Genomic DNA, 21,912 nt, shown 5'->3' on the forward strand with positions numbered 1-21,912 from the left:
TATCAACTCACCTGACTAAAAGTCCAGTGTCGTCGTTTATTCGCACTTTTCTAAAATGCCTTTGTTGACATTTTAAGCTGTTGACTTCATATATCCAGGTGAGCTACAATGCCGTATCACTGTTTCTATTACTTAACGCATTGCACTATTCATACACGTATCGTTTTAAATACTTATAATAGTATTTGTTTATGTATGTTTATAAAGTGTATGTTTATTATCAATGTGTTATAGTATTTACCCACTAGCCCGATGCTAGCATTATCTCTGTCGGTCAAGTTTAACTTGGATGTGGTTAGCGTGTGTGAAGTGGGTCTCTTGGTTTTCCTCGTCTGAATCGCCGTCATATGACTGAAATATTGTTCTAAGCGACGTAAAACCCACACACTCATCGATGTTTAAGAACATTCTGCAGACAAGGAAACAGTATATTTTCTATCGCGTAATGTGTTTCTTTGTATAACCGTGACATTAATCGTGAGAACCCCATCCATATGGCCATTGTACTGCTTTAATACTGTATTGCAAAGCAGCTTTAACTAAAAAAATAGCTCTAAGATGAGTCTCATACGATGAGTGTTATGCTACAGTAATGACGTGAATCAGTGAGTGTGTCTAATGCATTAAGCAGAGCGGAAGTGAGCTGATTATCACAAGCCTGTAGCCTCATTTACCCGTGTTTGTCGCCCCAGGGGGAGTACGTGGCCCCGGAGAAGATCGAGGCCATCTATGTTCGCAGCGAGTTCGTGGCCCAGGTCTTTATCGATGGCGACAGCCTGAAGGTAGGTATTCTAGTGGTAAATGTCATGAGTGGTCGATGGCTGACGCGTTCTGTTGGACTCGGTTGTGTCTTCTGCCTGAAAAGTATATATTGGACCTTTTTTTATTGAATCTCATGTTGTGTTTAGATCCTTGGGTCTTCACAGCAATATTGTTGGCCAAATTCCAATGTGGGTTTGACATGTTTCCTGAAATATTTACATTTTATATCTGCAGTGGAAATTGTTTTGGCAGACGTGACCTTGGTATGTAGTACGTTCGATCTGGTCCCGACGTCAGCCAGATTGAATATTTGTATTGTTTAGATGACTGTGCCAGAGTAAAATGTTTGACTACGTAAGGGAATTGTGTCATTGCCTGTTTGCTTCCGTTTATCGTCATCTGGTAACGTCTTCTATGAATCAGTGGGACCCACGAAACTGGGTGTGCCTGCATCAACTCTAAATCGTCAACCCCAGAGAATAATCGTTCTCGATTATTTACCGAAACAGATTATAGTTGGCGGTGAAAATTAAATGCGTGTCCTGTAAATGCCTATAACTAATGTGGCTTTCTAAATAGTACAAATCACATTAAAACAATGATCTTTTTAACGGCTTATGTGTACAGAGATCGGAGAGTTAAAACTGATAATTAATCATCGAATTTCAAATGAACCAAAATTATATTTTCTGAAAATATTTTGCAGATCTGCATTTTGTTTTATAAGAAGGTTTACAAAGTCTTATTTAGAAATCAGATTTTTAAAAATGTAAAAAGACGATGCCATTTGGAGTTTCAGGTTTGTTAGGCAACGTTATCAGCACTCATCATACGGCGTTAAACACAATTCTAAATTAACTTTACCGAAATTACATGGAGGATTGTGCCCATAATGGGATTAGATTTTGAAAAAGGCATGCAATGTGAAACAAATCAATTTTTATCCTTTCCACAATCGCCCGAGAAAGTAAAAGAACAAGACCTCTCAAGCCTTAAGTAGAAACACCGAACACTGGGTTAAAGCCCTTAGGTTCAAGAATGCGCTGGTCGTGGTTTGATCCACATACAGTATATTTCGCAATTAATGCCAATTATGATCCTTGGTTTGGCATCACTAAGCAAGAAGTCATGGGTTTCTACAAAGACGAAAGCGTCAGACCAGTCCACCTTGGGCTCTCCTCCCTCTATAGGTAAAACAGGCATTTCCGGTTTCCCGACCAACCCAAACCTTTTTTCAAAGAATGGGTCTTCAGCAACTCATGCTTCTAATAGGCGGCTATGCTTGTCGTAAGAGGCGACTAACGGGATCGGGTGGTCAGGCTCGCGGACTTGGTTGATGCAAGTCATCGTATCCCAATTGCGTGGATCGATGGTCATGATGTCAATCACAAGACTGCCTGGTCCAGACTCGATTATTTACAGACCACCGTCATATAGCTGGAATATCGCTGAGTGCGCCGTTAAACAACAAACAAACAAATACATTTTGCTCGCGTTGCACCATAGCTTGTATCAGTATCCAGTTACTGTTCGTGTTTTAAACCAGTAGCGTAAATACGTTGCGTTTCTCTACAGACAAACTAGTTATTTAAAAAAGAATAAGTAAAAACCTCGACCTTTCTATCTACCTTATTTTGGATGCAGTACTGCTGTGGTGGCCTTAAACAAAAAGAAACTTCCTTTTTATGCAAATTATGTAAGTGGCGGCCGCTGCAGGGAGAGCTGGACGTGCCTCACCTTATCGCTAACACCTGGTGTCATCGATGACTTTCAGTGATCCGTTCATATAATTTTCACCACAATTTTACTTTTACGCCCAATGGAATCTATTTTGGCAGATAATAGAAACTGATTATTCTCTGGCTTTGACATTTTATATTTAAATAGGAACCACACACATTATTTGTTTGACCTTAAGCTGGCACGCCGTGATAAACAGACCGAAAACAGCATTTTGTACAACTCACTCGCTCGTTTCTTGGGTTTCCTGTCGGTAATTGACTCTTAGATGTTAAGTCAGGAGTGGCGTTTTTGTCTTGTTTTTACCCATCCATGAGTATGACATGAACGGCTAAACTCTGTGATGCAATCTGGTGAATCTGTGTTGCCGGGCGAACATTGAAAATCAATAAACTGGGATCCAAGCAGCAGAAATTGTGTCCTAAACACGTCTCATGTTAAATGATATAACAAGCGCCAATAAAAATAGCCATCCTTTAACATGCACAACTTCTGTAAAGTCTGGAACTTGCATTATCTATTATTGTCGTCCCCGGGGATACCATCCCATTTTGAAAATTTCCATTCTAATACTGAATAAAAGTTCTGATCACAAGCTGTTCTAGAAAGATACATGGTTATAACAAAGTAATGATAATTTGGGTTACTGAGATAGGATTCTTTTATGCAACGGCAAATTTCAAAATTAAGACATTTCGAAAGAGCGACGTTTCATTGTGAGATCCCGTCCCTTCTATATTCCCGAGGTCGTTCAGGGCACAGCGGGTCACCGTGACCTCGTACATTGATTCGATTTAATGCCGATTGGATGTTTTTGTGGATGTCCTATAGGGTTGGCAAAGGACTGGTCCCCTCTTTCTCATTTCCGTCGAGGAATCCGGGATCGATTTTTCTTACTGTGTGTTCGTGAAAACGTGAATGCTTGCCCTACTGATGATATCCGTCACAAACACACGCAAAGACAAGTCAAGTGTTCACCGGAACAGACACGGGAACGTAGAAATTATGGTCAAAATAGAGAATCGGGACATTGTTTATTTTACTTTTATGTGAAATTTGGAAATGTTTTCAACATTTCTATCATAAATCGTGTAAGCTGTACTATAGTCTTGAATACTATTACCCTGATCAAACAATGTTTGAGCAAGAATCGTACGAAATATTCATAGAAAGCGCATGCTCGAGTGTACCTCAGAAGTGAAATGTAGACACCAAAGGCTGGAGCTGCTGGAATATTGCTCGACGTGAAGGCAAAAATGATAATTGTAAACATGAAGTAATTCCTCTTTCAGTGTTGTGTGTAGTTTGTTGTCACTCTGTCATCGACAGGTGATCACTGAAGTACTTTTCACTCTCACTCACTCACTCACTCACTCACACACTCACACACTCACTCACACATCAGTGTTGCATCAAGGAGCACCAGCATAAAGCGATAATAGCACTGATCTGACACCGCTGTTAGTAACATTTAGGCAACAGCTCGATAAAGGACACAAGGGATATCAAGTTTCACCGATGCATCGCTTATTTACACCAGACAATACGACACACGATCATATATCGATTCATGTTTTAAGGCTTTGACATTTTTTTTTTTAAAAAGATCATATTTTCGACTTTTTGCATGAACACGGGTTCGCAACTATGCAGGCTGGTATTGCAACCTTCCTAAATATTACTTTCACAAAAAATGCTAAATCTGAATGCATAATACTATAAGAAAGAGTCTTTCGTCTTGAACACAAGCTGGTTGACAGCAACGACCTTTGGTAGCCGAGCAGTTTAATCATCTCGGTGTCTCGGGTACGTGAGGTTGGCATCACATTTCAACACACACAGCACACACACATGATGGGAAGGGAACCCGGGTCTTCAGTATGACCATCGAATGCTTTAACCACAAGACTACCCGACTTTTTTGTTTGCGCTGAACCTATCGCCCTGTATCATGGTCGTAGCTCCAATTTCATTTTGTACTATTGGACCCAAAAAAAGAGATAAGATCAGTGTGCAAAATGTGATAGTTGAAATTTCTTAACTACAAGTTTGTTTTTAACGACAATCTCGTAACACCTTAAGTAGCATTGGATGTCTGAAGGAGAAGTCTTTGCAGTTGCAGGGTGATACGTGTCGGAGACTGGTTGCGTCGTACTGTTTTTAGGAGACCCTGGAGTCTTAGTTCGATGATTAAGATGAGCTAGTCGCCATCCAAATCTCGTCAGAATGGCTTCACAAACGTTTTTCCTTTCCTTACTACGGCTTGGCTTTTAACACCCACCACCTCCTGGGATCGCCACACGTTGTACCAGACCCTTATCAATCTGCGGGGATCGAGACCCCATTTGTACTGGATCTGTCAAACGTGTGATCCAATTATTATCAACACAAGGCTCCCAATACACTTCCCTCTTGAAGGAAACTCCAGTCGGTCAATGTCGGCCCATGTGAAGCTAAGAGGTCTTCGTTTCATTATCGCCAAGCACATTCAATAGTATTGCCTTTACTTGAAGAGCGCCAGATACTCGTACACGAACGCCGATGTGAAAGATCATCTGATTTCGTGATACCTTCAGCTAAAGATGCCGAAATTAATATGGCTTTTCTAAACTCTGGTCATGGCCAGCCAAGATAACACAGACCAAATACGCAAGGCTTAGTGTCTGGAAGCTAGGCCATATGTGGCTGTGCATTAATAGAGCGTAATAAGTGATAGATAGCTCAATTTCAAACTGTATTTCGGGTTACTGTTGTTGTCTTGATAGCCTGTGCGGGACAAGTACAGCGAGGTATTGGTATTGTACTGAGACTTGCGGAGAAGAGCTTTGTTCCATGAATAAAAAGCTCGAGCTGGCTACAGAGAAGCATGGGTAGACTTTCCACGACATATTTTAGGAATCACTCCTCCCTGTTGCATACGTGATTGATCTTTACAGAGATTCCGTATCTGTGCAGGAAGACACCAGATATTAATGTCTTGTTAATGTTAATGTATATTAATGTCAAATGTTGTGTTTATTGTTCGGTTGCATATTCTTTGTTAAGCCAGTGTATAACTTCACGGCGTCTAAGAAGAAAACGCATATTTCCAGCTTCAGTGGGACTAGAATAGAGCGTCCGCCCAAAGAGCGGAAGGTCCGGGGTTCGATCCCCGGCCACGTCATACCAAACGACGTTTAAATATGACAAGGACTGGTCGGCTCGGAGTATGGTATTCATGTTTAACTGCGGCATTGTATCTCAGTGTGCTAGTGAACGGCATCGGGGCCACGGGTGGCCCAGTCATCTAAAGCGCCGCGATTCGCTGTACAGAGTTGCGTCTCTTGGACACGCCAGAAACCTATGATTGTGGGTTCGAATTCCCGTTTCACCCCAATTATGTTTCTAAGTTTGTCAGCACCATACCCGTGCTCGTGGGTTTCACCGAAGTGGTAAACGTATGAGACCTGCATCACTTCGGGCTTTCCTCCCACATTAAGCTGATACGCCGTGATATAACTGGAATAATGTTGAAAGCGGCGTTAAACCCAACTCAATTACTCACTCTCTCTCTCTCTCTCTCTCTCTCTCTCTCACACACACACACACACACACACACACACACACACACACACACACACACACACACACACATACGTGCATGCACGTTCGCTATTCAAGTGCAATCTTGGACGCTACGTTAAACCCCTCACCTCAGCTCACCTTTGGGGGTAGGGTTGGCCCAGTTGTCTCAGGACCTGAACCCTCTGTGTTGAGTTGGTCTTCTAGAAACCCATGACATGCGTCTGTTAGGCGTGCTATAGACCTATGATCTGGGATTCGAGTTCCAGATTCGCCCTGATTATGTTTCTAGGTATTCTCGTTGGTTTTATGAAAGTGATGAACATCTAGCACATATATTCCTTTGGGGCTTTCCTTCCACATCAAGCTTACATGCAGTGATATTACTGAAATACTGTTTAAAAGCGGACGTTAAACAAAACTCACAATCAATCAAATATGCTCCAATTTAAGACGTCGGTTTTTTTAACTCACCTGATCACCGATCATTGTAGCAGTATGCATCGCCTTAGTAAGTCTGTCGTATAAAACGTTTGACGTAACATACACAATTAACTAACAGTTCAGTTTCCACCCTTGCAGAACTTGGCTGGAATTTCTGGGCTCGATCGTAGTGCCACCAGTGGATATGAAGAGTTACCTCCCATCTTTTCCCCTCCTATTGACGAATCAGATTCCGACCCCCATATCACTTGCATTTGCTTCATACAAAACGGCGGCGCCCAGTGAAGACGATCTGATCGATAATCAAAATATATGTTGTGATAAAACGCGTCTTACTTCGCGAAGTGCATCAAATCACGTGATCACCTTGAAAAATTCTGATGACCTCGAGTTTGCGGTACATATGCTGCAATCGACCGAAATGTGCACGGCTGTTTACGTACCGGACGTCTATTTCGTCACCCGATTGGACTATGCATAGATCCGTTAGTCCAGCCAAAATATAACTCCATAATTCTAACTGACAGCCAAAATTCTAAAATAAACCTCCGAACTATAACAAAAAATGAATTCTTGCAACTAGTTTTTGAGATAGGCCTAAGCAGTCAATGTCACGCAAGTTGATAACTACGTATATTTGTAATATATAGTTTCAGTTAATTTGTGTTTAATGACGACCTCAAATATGATAAAACCCAAGCGTTTGTAAAGTGTATACCCGTGAAGATCCGGGCTAGAATAGGCCTTAAGCAACCTATGCTTGTCGTCAGAGGCGACTATCGGGATCGGGTGGTCAGGCTTGGTGACTTGATGCAGGTCATCGTATCCCTATTGCGTAGATCGATGTTCATGATTTCAATCACTAGTTTGTCTGACCCAGACTCGATTGTTTTACAGATCGCCGTATATATACACGGAATACTGCAGAGTGTGGCGTTAAACAACAAACAAACGTAAACTGTAAATTAAAAGTCTGTCCCCTAGTTTCCTTGTAATGAAACTATAATATGCCGAAATTAAGTTCAACTATGGAGCATCTACGTACAACCTTTCATGTCACTGACAAAAGTTCCCTTCACATTTGCCCCCTTCATCGGGAACAACATACACTGTCTTGAAAAGCCCGAATGGTATGCACGTATTGTACATATTTCTTTGTCTAGTATATTACAAGTCGTAACCGTTATGTTTGCATTACAGATGAGCTGCATGGGCATTGTGGTTCCCGACGCCGAGGTGATGGCTCTTTGGGCAGCAAACAATGGCTTCCCAGCCGACATGGAACAGCTTTGTAAATCCGAGGTAATTTCAGGAAAGGGGCGCTCTAAATGAAGTTGTCACATTCCATTCTTTTCCCTACAGCTTCCATGAGAGACGATAATCCTTTCGCCTTCCGTAAAATTTAATTGGCCCAAGGTTTAAAGGATTCTTTGAAGATTTCTGCCTTTGGTCGACTTTCAGGAGGTCGCCATGTGAAAAGAAGTCTATAGGAAACCGGCTGAATATATTTGTTTTGAGAGACAATGGCGTGGGTACTTAAGAATCATTTAGATGTATCTGAGCGAGATCAATAGAAGTCAATAGGGAAAATATATCCCAAGTATCTTGCCAGTAGCTTCAGACAGAATCAATGGCAGGGGCGGCGTTTCCCTTGCGTAACGCGTGCTATAGCCCGAAACTTTGTACCTCCTGATTATTCACAATATTGATGACTCTTTAGTTAGATTAAGGGTGTATCTTTGACCATGTAACCATGGAAACTAACAAATTACCACAGGCAACTGCATCACAAGGCATATATGAAGAATTTGGTACATTATGATATTGACATTCAGTTTTACATGAGGGTGTTTTTCAAGGGATACGCAACACGTGCACCTGTGTCAGATGGCTTCATATCTATCGCGTAGTCTTTGTAATCATTATTTTGAAATATTCAGTTAATATTGACAAATATTTCTATAATGTTGAAAAACTTTCATTTAAGTGATTTTATGAATGAAAGGCAGCTCTGGTCATCAATGCCACGTGAAGGGGCGGTCGGGTAGCCCAGTGGTTAAAGCGTTCGCTCGTCACGCCAAAGACCCTGGCTCGATTCCCGACATGGGTACAATGGGTGAGCCCATTTCTGGTGTCCCCCGCCGTGATATTGCTGGAATATTGCTAAAAGCGGCGAAAAACCATACTGACTCACTCACTCAATGTCATGTGAAAAATTAAATAAAACGGTTATGCTTATGTTAGAACAGTAAATAAAATATTTGGGGGGGGGGGGGGGGGGGGAATTGAAAAGAAAAGATTAATAATACAAATAAAAAAGGGAAACGTAATTAAATATTTCCTTTGTGATAAAATGATCCAATGTCATATTTGTGTATTTAGACAGTACACATGTTTGTTATTATGAGTCTGGTAATAGTTGAAGTTTTGTTGTACTTTGTTAAAATATATGTTTTACATACATCATTACGCCCTTTGAAAATCGAGACCTGTGTAATTCGGGCTATTGCGACAGCCTACTGTAAGTCGTTGGTTGCCGTCGTGTTTGGATGCTTGTCGTCGGTGACTGCCATATATTTAATGAAATCACTCTCTTTGCAGCAAGTGAAAGATATCATCCTCAAAGACATGCTGGAACAGGGAAAGAAGGCCGGATTCAAAGGCTTCGAACAGGTGATGCGTTTATAGCCAGACTGGGGATTATTTGAAACCGCTGGATAGAGCAATTACTCGCTAGATATGGATGTGTTATCAAAGCATGGGCCATGGGTTCCGATATAAGCTCAGCTATCTTTCGGGTTTAGTCTAATGGAGAACTTAGTGATTAGTGGCTCTTGTTCCCACTTCTTTGACAACGCTGGAAGTCGTTCTGAGTGATGATACTCTCAGAGGGAATCGGACAGAGTATCCGCTTCATGTTAGATAATGGCTGTGGTGCCGGAATCCACAAGGAGACGATCTTGGTTGAATCAATGGGAAAAGAACTCGCAATTATTTGATGATCTTAGAAAGAAAATTGGGTAGGGTCAGATTTTGGAATTTCTCCAATTTTTTCCCTCGATATCTATTGAAATATGACATAAACATCTCACATCTCACAAATGTTTATTATTATGAAACAATGTGTGAAGCCAATTTGTGGTGTCCTCCGCCGTGATATTGCTGGAATATTGCTAAAAGCGGCGTAAAACAATACTCACTCACTCACTCACTAATATTATGAAAAGGTCACTCGCTACGCCGAAGGACCGGATTTCAATCTCCACGTGGGCACTGTGTGTGAAGCCCATTTCTACTGTCCGATGCTGTGATATTGCAGGAAAAGTGTCATAATAATACTCGCTTACAATATAAGGGTTGCCTTGTGGTTAAAGCTTCGGCTCGTCACGCCTACCCCCATTTCCGGTGTCTTGCCTACGTGATATGACAGGTTTCATGTCGCATTTGCATTATTCCTAAGTCACTCACTCACTCACCACTATGTTATTCTAAAGGACAGATGTGTTATATATATTACTCAAAAGAAGTTAAGGACCACCCGATTCTTTCATAATACTATGGCATGGCAGATTAACTATAGTCACTGTGTAATAGGGAAGACGCGGGTAGTTCTTAATTTCTTTTGAGTAGTATTGTTTAAGCTGACATAATCGGATGAATCTAATGGCGCCATGGAATATGTGATTACACTATTTGTCTCTCTTCCCTATATGGGTGTCATAATGCCGATGCAACGTTTAATATTTAACTCGCTTGTAACTCTATATAATGGTTTCAAGGGTAATAATTTTCACTGACATTACCAGGGGTAAGAGGGCCAGGTCGTCCAGTCGTCTATGTCGACGCTATGCACTATGCAGAGTTACATCCCTTAGTCGTGATTCTTGGTGTGTTTCCACCGTACCCTTGATCGTAAACTTCAACAACAAATACCGTCATCCCTTTCGGGTTTCCTCGTCGCTATATGGCTGAAATAATGCCGATGAGACCTTAAGTTTCAATTCACTCACTCACACTTCAGGGGTTTCCACCCGCAAACGGGGGGGGGGGGGGGGGGATGATTCAGTTGGATTCCTGGCTGTGAGAGATTGCTTACTGCTGCGTTAAACACCAGGGGGCACGGGGGACCCAGTCGTCTAAGGCGCCGCGATTCGCTGTGCAGAGTTACGTCCCTTGGGCACGCCAGAAACCTACGATCGAATCCCAGTTCGCCCCGATTATGTTTCTAGGTTTGTCAGCACCATACCCGTGCTCGTGGGTTTCATCGAAGTTGTAAACGTCTGAGACCTGCATCACTTCGGGCTTTCCTCCCACATTAAGCTGACACGCCGCGATATAACTGTAATACTGTTAAAAACGGCGTTAAACCCAACTCACTCACTCACTCACTCCAGCCGCAAACGTTATATGACGGAAATACTGTTCAAAGCAGCCTAAAACTCGGCTCATTTGCTTGACCTAGGATTATAGGGCAGTAGGTCAAATTGGAAGATCAGTATTGTCTTAATTTTTTTTATAGATTTATCAATGCTCTCGAATTTATTATGTACATCCGTTTACCCTTCCGTCCAACTTGCCAGTTCGAATGTAACCCTGATTGAATTTTGATGATGACATGTCGCCCTTCTCCGTCACCTGCCATTCGGCATACATCGGAATGACACAAATGCGACAAGGGCAGACGTCTACCATATTAGGCGTATCTCGGTGCAATTCGAAGCAATTCAATTCAGTCCATAGATCAGAAAGTGATAAAACATCATTATTGAAGGATCAGTGCTGGCGTGCAAACCTTTATTCAACAGATTAAAAACCGATCGTTTGAATTGATTTATCTGAGAGCTGTTTTCAATTGTAATGGATTGCTCACCTCAAGTTCAGGGACGATTTACCACCAGTCCCGCTGGGATGTCGCGAGTATTGATATGCGTTCAGTATGGAGAATTCCCGACACAAACATGGATTCAACTCACGAAGCAAAATCTTGGTGGTCACAGTGGTTAAAATACATCCTGAAGCAGTTATTCATTTATTTGATTTACTTCATTAGTCAATCGTTGAATCAGGAGTTACAGTACATAAAGACCGCATTCCCCATAATTTGATTTGGCCCGTGAAGATCCGGGGTAGAATAGGTCTTCAGCAACCCATGCTTGCCCTCACAGGCGACTATGCTCGTCGTAAGAGCTCGAGGCGACTAACGGGATCGGGTGGTCAGGCTCGCTGACTTGGTTGATGCATTTCATCGATCCCGACTGTGTGGATCGATGCGCATGTTGTCAATCACTGGATTGTCTGGTCCAGACTCGATTATTTACAGACCGCCGTCATATAGCTGGAATATTGCTGAGTGCAGCGTTAAACAACTAACAAACAAATCATTTGATTTGGTGATTGGATTTCTGACGGGTAGCCTACTGGTTAAAGCGTTCGCTCGTCACGCCGAATAACCTTATTCGATTCCCGACATGGGTACAATGTGTGAAGCCCATTTCTGGTGTCCCCCGACGAGATATTGCTGGAATATTGCTAAAAGCGGCGTAAAACAATACTCACTCACTCACTCACTAATATTATGAAAAGGTCACTCGCTACGCCGAAGGACCGGATTTCAATCTCCACGTGGGCACTGTGTGTGAAGCCCATTTCTACTGTCCGATGCTGTGATATTGCAGGAAAAGTGTCATAATAATACTCGCTTACAATATAAGGGTTGCCTTGTGGTTAAAGCTTCGGCTCGTCACGCCTACCCCCATTTCCGGTGTCTTGCCTACGTGATATGACAGGTTTCATGTCGCATTTGCATTATTCCTAAGTCACTCACTCACTCACCACTATGTTATTCTAAAGGACAGATGTGTTATATATATTACTCAAAAGAAGTTAAGGACCACCCGATTCTTTCATAATACTATGGCATGGCAGATTAACTATAGTCACTGTGTAATAGGGAAGACGCGGGTAGTTCTTAATTTCTTTTGAGTAGTATTGTTTAAGCTGACATAATCGGATGAATCTAATGGCGCCATGGAATATGTGATTACACTATTTGTCTCTCTTCCCTATATGGGTGTCATAATGCCGATGCAACGTTTAATATTTAACTCGCTTGTAACTCTATATAATGGTTTCAAGGGTAATAATTTTCACTGACATTACCAGGGGTAAGAGGGCCAGGTCGTCCAGTCGTCTATGTCGACGCTATGCACTATGCAGAGTTACATCCCTTAGTCGTGATTCTTGGTGTGTTTCCACCGTACCCTTGATCGTAAACTTCAACAACAAATACCGTCATCCCTTTCGGGTTTCCTCGTCGCTATATGGCTGAAATAATGCCGATGAGACCTTAAGTTTCAATTCACTCACTCACACTTCAGGGGTTTCCACCCGCAAACGGGGGGGGGGGGATGATTCAGTTGGATTCCTGGCTGTGAGAGATTGCTTACTGCTGCGTTAAACACCAGGGGGCACGGGGGACCCAGTCGTCTAAGGCGCCGCGATTCGCTGTGCAGAGTTACGTCCCTTGGGCACGCCAGAAACCTACGATCGAATCCCAGTTCGCCCCGATTATGTTTCTAGGTTTGTCAGCACCATACCCGTGCTCGTGGGTTTCATCGAAGTTGTAAACGTCTGAGACCTGCATCACTTCGGGCTTTCCTCCCACATTAAGCTGACACGCCGCGATATAACTGTAATACTGTTAAAAACGGCGTTAAACCCAACTCACTCACTCACTCACTCCAGCCGCAAACGTTATATGACGGAAATACTGTTCAAAGCAGCCTAAAACTCGGCTCATTTGCTTGACCTAGGATTATAGGGCAGTAGGTCAAATTGGAAGATCAGTATTGTCTTAATTTTTTTATAGATTTATCAATGCTCTCGAATTTATTATGTACATCCGTTTACCCTTCCGTCCAACTTGCCAGTTCGAATGTAACCCTGATTGAATTTTGATGATGACATGTCGCCCTTCTCCGTCACCTGCCATTCGGCATACATCGGAATGACACAAATGCGACAAGGGCAGACGTCTACCATATTAGGCGTATCTCGGTGCAATTCGAAGCAATTCAATTCAGTCCATAGATCAGAAAGTGATAAAACATCATTATTGAAGGATCAGTGCTGGCGTGCAAACCTTTATTCAACAGATTAAAAACCGATCGTTTGAATTGATTTATCTGAGAGCTGTTTTCAATTGTAATGGATTGCTCACCTCAAGTTCAGGGACGATTTACCACCAGTCCCGCTGGGATGTCGCGAGTATTGATATGCGTTCAGTATGGAGAATTCCCGACACAAACATGGATTCAACTCACGAAGCAAAATCTTGGTGGTCACAGTGGTTAAAATACATCCTGAAGCAGTTATTCATTTATTTGATTTACTTCATTAGTCAATCGTTGAATCAGGAGTTACAGTACATAAAGACCGCATTCCCCATAATTTGATTTGGCCCGTGAAGATCCGGGGTAGAATAGGTCTTCAGCAACCCATGCTTGCCCTCACAGGCGACTATGCTCGTCGTAAGAGCTCGAGGCGACTAACGGGATCGGGTGGTCAGGCTCGCTGACTTGGTTGATGCATTTCATCGATCCCGACTGTGTGGATCGATGCGCATGTTGTCAATCACTGGATTGTCTGGTCCAGACTCGATTATTTACAGACCGCCGTCATATAGCTGGAATATTGCTGAGTGCAGCGTTAAACAACTAACAAACAAATCATTTGATTTGGTGATTGGATTTCTGACGGGTAGCCTACTGGTTAAAGCGTTCGCTCGTCACGCCGAATAACCTTATTCGATTCCCGACATGGGTACAATGTGTGAAGCCCATTTCTGGTGTCCCCCGACGAGATATTGCTGGAATATTGCTAAAAGCGGCCTAAAATTCGATTATTTCTCCGCTCTGTCTTTCAACTGCCAGAACCTGCTAGTCGTGGGTTTAAATCACAGATTTCTTCTGAATATGGTAACTTGTTTGTTAGCATGATACTTGTTCTCGGGTGTCACTTAAGCTGTAATTATAAACAACCTGCGTCGTGGTGTGCTTTTCATTCAGTATCAGTCATTTTGAATAGTCCCGAACGTTCATGTATATCTTTTTGAAATATTGACAGATTACAGAAGTTGGTTCAAGATCACTGTTTGTTTCTCAAAAGTGGTTGAAATGACTTTCTCCCATAACTCGGCAAAGCCTCGTTCTAATCGTGACAGATTAATCACTCGTTTGTAGATTTTTCGGTAACAACCGAACACAGTGGTTAATTCTCTGTCATTTAACCTGGTGCAAGAAAGCTGTGAAATTAATTGAAAGGGTATTCCAGGAGCTATTGTCGTGGAAAAGCAACAAAACGTTAGATTATCGATTTTGTAGGTTTTTTTTACATTGCCGTCACTTTGTAAACAAAAACAAATAAGTCCTATTTGAAGACGAATATATTGTCTCAAGGTACAGTGAGTGAGTAGCCGCTTTTAGCAGTATCCCAGCAATTTCACGGCGGGGGGCACAACAAATGGGCATCACACATTGTACGTCTCGCGGCACAGCTAGAATGTAAGCCATGCTACCAAGGACTTTGGTAATAAGGCTTCATTTGACCTCAGCTCCCTGCCGTGATTGATTTAGTACGTCACTCATGTGTCACGTGTGCACTTTATTACGAGTAGTCGGTGTTTAGTAGGTTCTACATGGGGCTCTACTATGACCAACGTGCCCGTGGAACATCGAGCTGGAAGAGACAACCTTAACGTTAGTTTATTGCCGGAATTAAACGAGCGTACACCCGCGGTCTTTGATCTTGTGGAATGAGTTTCAAACTGTCTCATCGGTGATGCAAGTCCTCCGTTGTGTCTGTTGCTTCCTTTGAACAGACCTGAACGTGTACGTTTCATGTGGCAGACATGAACTGAGTGGTTTTAAATATATAAGAGGTCGTGGGCACCTCAACCTTCGGTTATTCTTTCATACTTTGTCGTAAGAGGCGACTAACGGGATCGGGTGGTCAGGATCGCTGACTTGGTTGATGCATGTCATCGACGCGTGGATCGATGCTCATGATGTCAATCAATGGATTGTCTGGTCCAGACTCGATTATTTACAGACCGTCATCATATAGTTGGAATATTGCTGAGTGCGGCGTTAAACGACAAACAAACGAACAAATCTTGCATACTACTGTGTTCAATATGCTGATCCTGAAACTTAATTTTCGCATGCTGTACAATCGGATATGTTATTGGTGAAGTGAGAAATTTGCTGATATTGAACCCATTCGAAAATATTTTTGTTGTGACATGGGTACCCGATAGTGAGGATTAAAGCCTTTGATTTCGTGTATTTAATATTGTTTGGAACTATAGGTCTGCATTCTGACAAATAAGGTTGTCTTTTTGAGAACAAATTAACTTCAATCGGATTTCAAAGTTTAATGCAGACTTTTCGTTTTGTTATGGGTACCCGATAAAAAGGCTTTTTATGTGGTCCTCCAAATGGTTTACTATTTTCATTGTTTTCATCGTTATCATTATCGTTGCTCATGCTATCAGTCCCCTGCTTACCTGGCCAAGATGTTTATTTAGAGCCCGTGTGAATTTGCTGGGATATCGTTACTGTGGCGTAAAACATTTACTCGTCATATTATGTTTTCACTTTACCATCAGACCCGTGAAGATCCGGGTTTGACGTGATCGTCAGCAACCGATACTTGTCATATGAGGCGAGGGGGCACGGGTGGCCCAGTCGTCTAAGGCGCCGCGATTCGCTGTGCAGAGTTGCGTCCCTTGAGCATGCCAGAAACCTATGGTTGTGGGTTCGAATCCCAGTTCGCCCCAATTATGTTTCTAGGTTTGTCGGCACCATACCCGTGCTCGTGGGTTTCACCGAAGTGGTAAACGTCTGAGACCTGTATCACTTCGGGCTTTCCTCCCACATTAAGCTGACACGCCGTGATATAACTGGAATAATGTTAAAAGCGGCGTTAAACCCAACTCACTCACTCACTCATAAGAGGCGACTTACGGGATCGAATGGTCTGGATCTGTTACTTGGTTATTGTATGTCATCGTATCCCAATTGCATAGATCGATGCTAATGATGACAAATCATTGGATTGTCTTGACCAGACTCGATTATTTACAGACCGCTGTCAAATAGCTGGAATATTTTTGATTACGGCGTTAAACAACAAACAAAACTCATCATCAGGTTTGTTGTTTTTTTTCAGGTGAAGGACATCCAACTCCAAGCTGAACTCTTCTCCGTTGAGAACGGCCTCCTGACGCCCACATTCAAGTCCAAGCGGCCTCAGCTGAGGCTAAAGTTTAAACCTGTGATGGCGGAACTCTACGAGAAGAACAACATGTAACAATATAGCAGCGCATGCGTGTTGGCAATACTGCTGGATTTACGACTATTGTCGTTACTGCCTTGTGACACACCAACACAATTGCAAAACAACTTAATATACTGATAGAAAGAAATAAGGGCACGGTGAGGGATAGCATGTGTTGGAGGGGCGTCCCGTGTGTACGCCAAAATGATATTTTAAATGAGAAGCATTTGTTTAGCACAGAAGTTGATATTATTCTGCAACATTCATCCATCTTCCCGAGGCAAGAGTTAAATGACTTTAAAAGTTCAGTTACCACCCTTGCCGAACTGGACTGGTATTATGGAGTTAGAATTTGGCTGGACGAACGAGTCTTTGCATAGTCCAATCAAAATCGCGCAATGAAATCGAAATCCGGTTCGTAAACTGTAAAACAGATTTCGGTCGATTGCAGGATTTGCAAAGCATGTGCACCGGCAACTCGTTGTCAACAGATATTTTCCAAATCTTTTCATGTTTTTCATCAAGGTGCTCACGTGGTTTGATGCACTTCGCGAAAGACCCGTTTTTTCACAACACAGATATTGATTATCGATCAGATCGTCTGGACTGGGCGCCGCCATATTGTTTGAAGCAAATGCAAGCGACACTGAGAGATGGAATCTGATTAGTCCATAGGAGAGGCATAGAAGGGACGTAACTCGTAATAACAACCGGTGGCGCTACGATCGAGTCCAGGGATTCCAGCCAAGTTCGGCAAGGGTGAAAACTGGACTAAGTCAGTTAACTCTCTTGTCTCAGGATGATGCATTCATCATGTACCAGTGACTGGTTTAACCAATCCAGATTCGATTATTTTCCAACCACCGTGATAATAATTGCAACATTGCTGCCTGCGTTGTTAAACGATACCCATTCATTACACTACTGCTATGTTCTCTTATTAATTTCCATCTGTATATGTGTGTGTGTTCCTAATATATTAGCTCAAACTGTATATATGTTGAAAATTTACTTGTCCATATTTCAGGACACATTTCCAATGGTCTGTATTATACTATGTATATATTTCGGAAACCAGAGAAAGTATATATATATATATTGTTTGTTGCTACGAACAAATAGCAAATGTCTGACGAAGCCACCGTTGTTATCGCATTCGTTCCATTATAAAGGTCATCAGGGACCGACTATAGACAGATCAAATACAGTTTACAGTTACTCATACTTAGAGCTAAGCAAATTTATGATGTTCCCCTTGAGAGCATAATAAAGTCGGTTTGATACACTGTTGTACAAAATACGTTTAGATCCTAGACAGAACCTTATCACGTGTCCCATATTGTAAATGCGTTTAGTGACCTAAAAATGTTCATAGAGATAAGCATGCTTAAAATTGTTTGAAATCTTAACATGTTAAGTTTCCCGATGTGTTGAAGGTCTATTTCTGTTTTAAATCTAACATGTTTTGAACCAACACATGTTGATATATTGATTCCTGATCTGTTTTGCCATGTCTGTAGTAGCCCCTGGCGGTGTAGAGGGCAAACATAGAGGGCAAAGTACAATACAGCCTCAACGTTAACACTAGGGGCTTGCAAGTCACAACAAGTATAGTTCGCTACGATCCTCTTGAGTGCTGCTGTATTTATGAAAGCATTAGGGGCAGTGGGTGGCCTAGTGTTAAAGCGTTCGCTTGTCACGCCTTAGTTCCGGGTTCGATTCCCTACATGGGTACAATGTGTGAAATTCATTTCTGGGGTCACCGCCCAGATGTTACTGAAATATTGCTGAAAGCGAAACCATACTCACTATCAAAGCATTATGAAATCTTAACTCTATTCAGAGAATTCAATATACTTGGACGGAAAAATATTATTCGAATATGATAATATGACTTATCACTACTAAAAGACAGTAAAAGACAATCCCAACAAGATTACAACTGAACGGTCTGACATGATATTCTGTTTCATAGCTAAGGCCAGGTTCACACAGTGCCGATTATGGCTCCCGTTTGAAATGAGACCGCGCTACGACACGAAAAGTGAAAAAGTCTGATTACTATCCTCAATGATCTGGAATGTCCTATCATTGTCTGAACGCAGTCGTATACGTTCGTAACAGAGTCCTACGGATCGGGAAAGGTCCAGAGAGGTCGGCCAAGCACTCCCGACAGTTTGGTGCGTCCCGTAACATTCGGGAAACTCAGCCGATTTTGTCTAGTCGGATTACAATCGTGATTATGTCGAGACAGATTCTGTTGTATCTGATGAAAATCGTAACAATGTAATGTTTTGTCTGGGCGGTGTCCTGTGCATCGGGACGCTGTCGTGATGAACGGGCATGAATTGTTCTTTGCTGTTTCTTGTCGACTGCGTCCAGATTGCGTTCAGATCTTGCCGAATGCGAACCGTCTTTGTCGGTTCACTGTCCGTTCACTGTCTGGTCGCATTCGGGAGAATCGGGACGCTGTCGGGACAGATTCGGTCGTTGTTTATCATGTGGAAGATACTAATCGGATCAGATTCGGATTGAGAACGGGAGAATCGGGACGAATTCGGCCGGAAACGGCTCAATCGGAACGCTTCCTGAACAATATCCGATTGTTTGTGAATTTCCCGCCACGAACCACAGGATCTTGATCAGACTTTTGCCAAATTTTAATCGGGAATGGTCCTATGGAGGACGGCAGTAAAAATCCTGAATGTGTGACTGAACCCTAACGCATGTTTTACAGTGTAGTATACTGTCTCGAGAAGGGGGTCAGTCCCAAGGTGTAACATATATCCCCATGATACAGAGTGTGAGAGGGTGTATGGTATCAATCGTGAATACATGGCCACGCCAGTGGTGGAAATAGAACAATTATATTAAAACGTTTGTAACATCACAATTTGTTGTTGTCTGTTGTGATGTTCCCGCTGGTGCGGAATCGGCACATCGTGGCGCAGGAGTCGGGATCGGGTGGTCAGGCCCGCTGAAGTGGTTGATGCATGTCATCGTATCCATCGATGCTCATGATGTCAATCACTGGATTGTCTGGTCCAGACTCGATTATTTACAGACGGCCGTCATGTAGCTGGCATATTGCTGAGTGCGGCGTTAAACAACAAACACACAAATACTGCTCTCGATTAAATACAGAAACCGAACACATTTAGATCTAATGACAGTTTGTAACTGTTCCAGGGTAATAGTTATTTCACTACCCTTTCACTTGCTTCCTCTGCATATTTGCATGAGGCACCAGTGAAGGTCCGGGTAGAGAATAGGTGGGCGTTGAACAACAAACAAACAAATCTTTGCATCATGGGGTCACGGCTGACCCAGTCGCTGTGCAGAGTTGCGAGCCTTTGGCACCCAGAAACCGACGATCGTGGGTTCGAATCCCAGTTCGCCTCGATGTGATTTCTGAGTTTGTAAGCAATACACCCGTGCTCATGGGTTTCTAAGACATGCGTCACTGTTCAAAGGCGCGTTAAACACAACACACTGCCTAATATAATATATACTTGCGACCATTTGGATGAACATCCTCTTCATGCCAAGTACTCGGCAAAAATCGGTTGTATCTTAGAAATTGATCAAATTTAGATCAATGTATGACTTAGATATTTTCTAGAGGTTCATGAAGTTCGGGCTTTGTGGAAGGGTGAAGCTTAACACATGTCCCACTGTAAATACTTGTATATGTCTTTCAGAAGGGAATAATACGTTATGCGTTATGGTATTAAAGCTGAACCAAATGTTTGCTACTCACAAACATCATATGTTCAGCTCGAAACATTAAATTGATTATTATATTTGCTCTACGTATTTTTTTACGGTGGTTCTGCCATCACTGACTTGATCAAATGTTTGGATAAGATAATTACTGGAATCTCCGCGTTAAACAATCACTTCAATCACATGATTAACAAACATCAAAGACGTTAGAGCGGTGTATATGTAATAAAAGAAGACATTGCTTAGAATGAGGACGCGAATATCGATGACAGCGGTACATAACCGATTCTTATTAATCGGCCCATAATTGTGAATCATTGAACTCCTCCGACCAGGATAGTTGATTTATCGTTGATTAAAAGCTGATATTCTGCGTTTGAGACCAGACGAACCTGACGAATTGAGACCAGATTCTTATTGCGTCAGTGAGTGTAATGGATGCGCGCCTTCACTGAAGAGACGGAATACATGAAGTCTTAAATACCTGCACATCGTCAGCACAACAGACGGAATGGGGATTGAATCGGAGGTGACGATGGTTTGGCGACCTCTGACGATTGAAAACAGATTAAGATCGCCTATTAAGGCGATTCCATGTCAGCGATTGTTGGTGATTTGTTCTGGGTGTAATTAAAGCGGGATCCGCGATATGGGAATCCATACGACAGATTCACAGTCGCTACTCCGGATGCGGATTGAGCACTGAGAGGGCAATAGGTTGGCGAAAAGGTAATGCCAAATATCAGCGGGTAGGACCAGGAATACAAATATCCAGCTTAGCTTTAATCGAGTGCTAACTATTGATTCTGTCCATGTCTTTGAGAGACTAAAATTCAAATGTTTGCTCTTTCGGTCCCACTCTACTGGTATCGATTGTGGCGTGCCTGCGATGGGGCCAAACGTGAGCCGACAAAATACCCGCAGTGATTGCTCTCTCTAAATGCACGTTTTAGGACTATTTTCCATCAACAGGGAGTGGACTCAAGATCAATTTATAGCCGTTTGCTGCTCTTTTAACTGATTAAAGTACGTTTTTTATATAAATATGCTTCGCCGATTTTTCTCCCGTCTTTGCAGTAATGTAGTTGTTCGTGTTCAACAGAGATGCTGCGATTCTGATCTTCGTTATCTTCAAGGTGCTCGGCGGAGTGTGTGAGGGTATTTACGTCATAATAAGCATATTTCTTATCATTGCTTACTTCAACGGTCTGTTTAGGCCATACGACGGTGGCGTATCGAGTCTGGACCACACAATCCAGTAATAGACATTATGAGAAACGACGACGACGTCGGGGTGGAATGACAAGCAATCAAGCAAGCCACTGAGCCTGATCACGTGAT

General features: G+C 42.5%; 1 protein-coding gene across 2 annotated transcripts in view; it reads left to right on the plus strand.

Moving 5' to 3' along the window:
- Positions 1-17,236, plus strand: part of LOC124144543 (long-chain-fatty-acid--CoA ligase 1-like) — a 52,753-nt gene extending 35,517 nt beyond the window's left edge. For both annotated transcript variants that reach the window (XM_046513995.2, XM_046513994.2), the window contains 4 exons: positions 693-782; positions 7,708-7,809; positions 9,109-9,180; positions 16,738-17,236. In XM_046513995.2, coding sequence (XP_046369951.1) covers positions 693-782; positions 7,708-7,809; positions 9,109-9,180; positions 16,738-16,878 — 405 coding nt within the window. In that variant the 3' untranslated portion in view covers positions 16,879-17,236. The remainder of the gene's footprint in view (positions 1-692; positions 783-7,707; positions 7,810-9,108; positions 9,181-16,737) is intronic.
- The last annotated feature ends 4,676 nt before the right edge of the window (positions 17,237-21,912 follow it).

This window comes from Haliotis rufescens, unplaced genomic scaffold (genome assembly GCF_023055435.1).
Source record: "Haliotis rufescens isolate VD_foot unplaced genomic scaffold, xgHalRufe1.0.p SCAF_11, whole genome shotgun sequence".
NCBI classification, from domain to species: domain Eukaryota; kingdom Metazoa; phylum Mollusca; class Gastropoda; order Lepetellida; family Haliotidae; genus Haliotis; species Haliotis rufescens.